The sequence below is a fragment of the Corapipo altera genome, unplaced genomic scaffold, assembly GCF_003945725.1.
Source record: "Corapipo altera isolate COAL_440 unplaced genomic scaffold, ASM394572v1 78, whole genome shotgun sequence".
Lineage (NCBI taxonomy): Eukaryota > Metazoa > Chordata > Aves > Passeriformes > Pipridae > Corapipo > Corapipo altera.
Window position 1 is genome coordinate 2,733,303 of NW_020884904.1, and position 6,975 is coordinate 2,740,277.

General features: G+C 40.4%; 1 protein-coding gene across 1 annotated transcript in view; it reads right to left on the reverse strand.

The window, feature by feature from the left end:
* AMPD3 (adenosine monophosphate deaminase 3) overlaps positions 1-6,975 on the reverse strand; it is a 32,386-nt gene that overhangs the window by 24,824 nt on the left and 587 nt on the right. Inside the window, exons 2-4 of the mRNA XM_027651070.1 lie at positions 4,079-4,304; positions 1,464-1,659; positions 851-1,016 (exon numbers count right to left, since the gene is read on the reverse strand). Coding sequence (XP_027506871.1) covers positions 851-1,016; positions 1,464-1,659; positions 4,079-4,299 — 583 coding nt within the window. The 5' untranslated portion in view covers positions 4,300-4,304. The remainder of the gene's footprint in view (positions 1-850; positions 1,017-1,463; positions 1,660-4,078; positions 4,305-6,975) is intronic.

Sequence of the window (6,975 nt, forward strand, 5' to 3'; positions counted from 1 at the left end):
TCTTACTGGATAAAAACTGCTTGAAAACATTCATTCACCCTCTTTCAACCACTGAGCCAGAAGGTAATTGATTCAAAATGTCACTTCGTGGCTGAGAATAAACTGCCAGCAAAATGGACACATCTGCAGTGGCACATCTGTACAGACCAAAGGTGGCTCCTCACAGGCTAATCCAAAACCGAGCAGTGCAAACAGCTGAACACACAAGCAAAGCTTTCACAACACAACCCACCTAAGTGACAAATATAGTTTGTGACATACAGTGGGGGAATATGTTCAACCTAATAAGCCTTGTTGAGAGATCAGAGTTTATTTACCCAGGCAGAATGCCCAACAAATATGACTACACAGCTTCCAGCCTTGACCTGGCAACAGTACCCTGCCTGCGAAATTCCTGACTCAGGGCTTGCTAACTGGCATGTCTGTATCATGCTTCCATTTACGATGTAGATAAGCTCATCATCCCTTTTATGCCTTAGTTCTGTGTGCCAAGATGAGGAAGAATGACTTTTCCCTTTAAACCGTATCCACGTAGCTTTCTCCTGGGGGAACACAAGTGTACTACTTAACATCCCATTTGCTGCAAGAAGATAATCAATGAGAGTCTAGAATGGGTTTTTAAGTTTTGACAGCTTCAAAGTTTCAGATTAGACCCAGGATTTATAACTCAGGTCTGTCAGTGATTCTCCACTCACTAACAGAACAAATCACAGAGGCAAAGACACTCCGAAGAGATCACCACAAAAATCCAACTTCCCTTTACTACAGGAGTGCACGGCTTTAATTCTGTACTTTAAAATAATTTTGAAATTTTTAGAATATAATTCAGTATTTTAAAAAGGACACTGACCTGGACACACTTCATCTTCAACCTTCCATTTTTCATCCCGCATGCTGCACAGGTACTGAGACGTTGTCCTCGGGAAGCGATGGTAGGCAAGGCGGGAATACTTCTCTCGAATGAGAAGAGCTTTCACCAGGCTCTTGGCAGCTTGTTCATAGTCATCAACTGTCACCTGAAAGGAAAACCTGGATAAATACTGACAAAAATAAAACAGCCCCGTTAGCAACAAACCAAGTCCACGCCAGCGACAAGGAGACTGAATTCCCAGAAGTATTAGTGTATGACCATAAGGATCTTGCCCCAGGTGTCAGGAAGCCAGTGATAGAAGCAGAACTTAAACACCATAGGCAAAACAACACACACAATTTTTTTCTTCCTAGCATACATTACCCATTTGTTGAGTATCTGATTATGTTTTTACCCAATATATTATTATAAAGAGTATAAAACAATCTGACCTTCACTTTAACCATTTTAAAAATCACTGCATCCACAAAGCAATTTAGAGTTTGTTGCAGAAAACCATCATATATTTGCACTTTACACTTCATTTACCTATATGGGATTTCTTTTTTCCCCCCCTCCAGATACAGAAAGGGAAAAACCAATGGTTTCTTACCCCTGCACAGTAGTCCCCACTAATTGAAACTCTCTGGAATTCTGGTACATCATATGGCACTTGGACTGGCACAAAAGCACTTGGAAGAACTGGTGTTGCTGGAGACAGGACAGGATTGGCGGGTGGTGCTTTCCATTCCTGAGATGGAATTTGTAATGACAAAGACTGGGATCGAATCATCTTGAAACTTTTCTTCCTAGGAATTCACGGTATAAGACATAAAAGAAGCCATGGTATAAAACACTAAATACAGTGGGAAACTGACCCCAGCAAAGAAGTCACTCCCTAGAAAATTTTACAAAATAAATTTCTCATACCACAGAAAAAATGTCGGTCACAAAGTATTTGTGCTTTTAGCTTTTTCCTATTGACATTTCCCACGATATACACTACACACAATTGCACTTACCCTCCACGTGAATCCAATATGCCATAATTTATTTACAACCACCCTAAGATGCTCTAAGGTTTTTGTTTCACTTCTTACAAATTCAGTTTCAGCAAGTCACTGTACAGAAGGAAAACGTGATTACTGTCCTCACTTTAGTAAGAGTCAATTCTTAGAGACTGGCAGCATCAGAATTTGTGAAGTACGAGACAGAAACGAGTGAATGTTACCTATGGTAAATCTCTTAAGTTATCATGCTGCTACACACTCTTCTCATTCTTCCCAATACAGCAAGACTTAAATCTCATCTAGCTGTCAGACAAGACTATGCATCAAAATGTCACAAATAGTTATTGAGTTAAACTTGTAAGAAAAACAAGGAGCACCTAGTTATTCCTTAGGCAGTGTTTGATGAGATTGGAGCAAAAGGCTGATGTTGTTTATCAGAGTGATAACATAGTATGGCTTTGATGTGTCAGTCTTTTCCTCCCCTCAGGAGGAACTCACATGAATTTAAAAATGTTGTCCTTTCTCAGCAAAACTGTGATAGATGTGCACCTCAGATAAACCAGCTGAAAAAGAATGCTGTGTTTTTTTCAGTGAAGTAATTGTAATGCCTTAAGTGGAGTTTTGGAATATCTCTGAAGATTTAATTCATTTTCCTTACTCTGGTTAAATGTATTTAAATGTATTTTAAATATTCATATAATAAACATACATAGCAGAAAATAGTCCCTAATTTTATAAATTAGATACTAAAACCTTAAAATATCAGTAATAAGCACTAACAGAGAAAAAGGAACACTGGCATACTCTCTGAAAGTCACATATTACTTCTTAAGAACAAGAACATGCAGTGCTGGTACAATTAACATCCTATAACCAAATTCCATGTTCTTCAGTACTTGTAGCCCCCTTGGAAATGAGTATGAAATTCTTGGTAACGTTGATGAGCTGCAGCTTAAAACAACACAAGTTGTACTGGTGTCACTGTCCTTGAGTGTGCATCAGTCCTGCAGGACAGGGATGAATACTTGTTCTGTTCCCACATGTAAACAATATACATATAATATCCTGCTTCCCACAGCTAAACTTGTACAAAACTTGAGTTTGTTTGAGAGAACATATTTCCACGAGACAATTCCCCAAATCAAAATGAAACTTATTGGTTCGGGAGGAAAGATGTACCAAACATTTGCTTGAATGAAAACATCTGCTTTTCCCTTCTGTGCCTGTTTATGTCTATGAACATGCCAACTGGGAAACCCACTTGCACAATTCAAAAACCAGAAGCCTCAGCCTGTATCATCAGTGAGTCATACCTTAATTTAACTAAATTGACTCTTCTCCCTTCTGTTCCAGAAATATGATTCCCAGTGTTGCCCAACCGACTGCATGCAGCTAACCAGGTACATGTGTTTAGTATCACTTTCAAAGGCTTTCTTGTTTGCCTGCTTTTTGAAGAGTCTGTACACGTCCACCCCATTTGGTGTCAGGCTGCTGCTGGGCTCACGTGGCTCCAGGAACAGCCCAGCAGTCCTCTGAAGGGGAACAGCCTGACATCAGGGGAAGGCTGCCTCTCTCACAGGAGAAAAATCATAAACCAAAGCAAGTTTGGCTTCATTAGAGTCCTGGATAAACCAGAGGTAGAATGCAATTTATTTTGTTTTAATGTGCACTTTTATGGCTGGCAGTGGCTAGATTTTCTCTCTGTGAGTAAAGGAAACCTATGAATAACCTCATTATGCCAATACCACTTTGCACCTTCTCCCTTGATCTTAAATGTAATGTCTTGGCTTTCATCTATTTTTACAGAGACAAAAAGAAATACCATGCCACTGTCATTTTCTGTGTGTTAAAATTTTCCATTTCTCTTAATGAAACTAGAATAAGGTGAGGGGAGTGTTTCTTTTTCTGACTTACATTAAAGAGTCTTAGGGTTGTGTTCATGTCTACCCAGCTGTGCTGTTTGGTAAAACTTGCATAAGCAATATCTGTGCTATTGCTGGAAACAGCTGAGAGAAGCTCACCAATCCAAGCTCCCTAGGGCCCAGCCCCACACCTTCTCCCTAGGACAGAGGGACATCACACAGCTGCCCCAGGTACCTGCTGTCCACCTGTCTCCTGAAGTAATTAGAGGCAGAATGTTATTTACCAGGTATTTCAATATTAACTCAACCTTATTTAAAAGGTAATTTTCCACTAAGAAAGCAACTACTGAACAAACCTTTTAGCTGTTTCCAGGGACTGCTGTTCTGCCAGTTCCTTCTGCAGTTCCCTTTCCTTGGCCTCCTTCTGCCCAATAGGGCAGTCCTCAGGCACAGTGAAGAGTGACAGTGCATCTTTGCTGTCTTCTTCCCTCAGAACTTTAGCAAAGACCTTCTCCGCCAGAAGTCGCACGTGCTCGTCAACCTCCGAGATGTTCAGCTTTGGAAACTGTCGGGGCATCTCGGCTGGGAAGGGAGACAGGTGACAAAGTTACAGCTACAGGAATGCAGATATGAGGGAGACTGGGCTTTTTTTCAGAGCTTAGGGCGAAAGCAGAACAAAGGAGAATGCATAATTTAAACTAGTATGCAGTACACCAAGAACCACGGGTATCCACTCCACTTCTGGAGCCATGCTAGTTTTCGCACCAGGAACTCCTCAGTATGTCCACAAAAACTCCTAAGAAACGTATGTAGAGCTGTGCCAATGGATTCCACTTACTTGCACAATCAGACAGACTATTACCTGTGCTATAGTGCACACTCAGCTGTATGTACTTGCACTGAACGTGGAAATCGCATTCACTCAGTTGCCTGACTTCTTCCTTGCTCAGCAACTTCAAACCAACAGGCAAGTTAGAAAAGAAGGCTGCACATTTCTACCAAACCCCATCCCTTCCACAAATCAGTAAGTCACAGAGCTGCTGTGAAGTAAAAACAGTTGCAGAACAGGAGTAAATATGCTATAGTTAACTCCGTGACTTTTTTCCGTTCGTTTTTAGCGGTTCATATCTTGCTTTTGAATGCATGTGGGAAGCAGATAGGATACGGACTTTCATTTCTGCTTGACATTTAAATATTACTTTTAAAAAAAAAAATGTTTTATATTTTATTTTAAATTTTTAAGTAGCCTTTCATCACAAAACACTTCCATTTTTTTCCAGCATCACTATTAAAACGCCATCTTTAGAGTTTCTTCTGTAGTTTCCTGGCTTTATTTTTATTCCGTTTTCATACAACGAAGAAGGTGAATTTTAACATAACTTGTAGCATTCCAGAGGGAAAAAAATACAGTGCTGGTAAGCTACTGACCAGCATTATTTATTACGTACTGTAATGCCTTCTGAGTGCCTTCAGTATGATGGAGTTTGTAACAAATAAGATTAAATTCTTATTACATAAGTTAAAAATAGCAACGAACATGTCACAACAAATGGATCCAAGCACTGCCAGAATGTGAAGTCTGGGTCCAAAACTGGAATTTCAGTATCCTTTTTGGTTACAAAAAGGAAAACATATTCAGTAAGATGGTATTCATTAAATAACGACATATGCTGGGAGTTAGCACGGAGCGTGGCAGTTTTTTATCACTCCAGGCACAACTTATCAGGGTCCCCATTACAATTTTTCTGTAGGCATGCCGCAAGTTTCACACGTTGACATGTGATCCTTTCGATACGTGAGCCCCTTTTCAGCCTAAAAGACCCTAATTAATGTCCACCTGTTTTCACAGTTGTTTTCAGAGCAGTGTTGCTTTTATTCTAAAAGCCAATATAGTATAAAAAAAATCGGTAAAACTTATACTGGACCATAACGTGGCAATTTAGTGATCACCTACATTACTTTTCATTCTTATTTTGTAAGAACCAATTCACAGCCCAGTGGAAAAGCATCGTGGGTGTTAAAAGAACTGTGGATCTGACTCTGTGCTGGTTTTCTGCCCGTAGAGTACTTGTTTCTTAATCAGTATTAAGTCTTCACAAAATCCAGTATAACTACAGAAGAAATTTAAAAACGCATTCACATTCAGCTGAATGATGACAGTGCACTACAATGCCTCAGAAGCATCCCAGATTAGATTCACTTTCTCCATTTCAGCCCTCAATGAAATCATAGCAGTCTTTCCACTGACCCCAATGAACACGGCTGTCAGCAACAGTACCTGCCTCACATGCTGCTGCCAGCAGGAAGGGCCTTTGGGGCCACTTCAGCCAGGCAAAAAACTGTCTTTGTGGCTACTGAACTACAGTAAGAGTTCTAGCAATACTAGTTCAAAGTGAAATAATAATGTTTCTGCTGCTGCTAAATCAGCAATTTAAATATTTTCAGTACTAGCAGAAAAAAAAAAAAAAATCAGTGAGCTGTATGTTCATCATTGGCTGAACATTTTTCTAGTCTAAATGAACTTTTTCCTAGAGCACTGTGATCAGAACCAGAAATGCAGTAGGTAACATACTGCATGAGAAACCATACTGTATTTTAAGTTCTTACAATAAGGCAATGAGAAAGCAGAAAGTATAGACATAAGTATAAACCTCTACTGACCAAGTTTTTTTTCTTACTCCATTCTCCACTCAAGCACGACAGAAAAAGGCATAAAACAGTTTGAAATGTAGGTTCAGCCACATCACTGCTAGGTCATGTCACTGAAATGAGTCTAATAAACCTAGAATAGTCATAAGGCACTTCATGCAATACTCGTGCAAGCTGTGCCATCCTGAACTGGAAAAGGGATGAAGCCCTTGTATCCAAGTATCCTTCTATAGAAGTGCTGTCCTTTGCCCAAGGTGAACGACAACTACACATCTTAAAGGGATGGGGAAGAGTAGAAATGCCCTCCAGTACATGCTCTTTTGCTAAATATCTTGGTCTCACAGAAAAGCTGCTTTGGTGTGCTCTTTAGCTCTGCACCTTTGCAGAAGAAGAGAAACCAATTTCCCCTGAAGCAAGCTGCATTAAAAAAAAAAAAAAAAACAAAAAAAAACATGGAATGATTTCTTAAAAAGCAATTATCGAGTAGGAATTTAATGGGCTTGCTCACATAAGGAGCACACGCCACGAAAGCCGCCGCCGCCCCCGCTCCCCCGCGGGCAGCCCCGGGCGCCGCATCCCCGGGCAGGTGGGGCCGGGCCCGCGG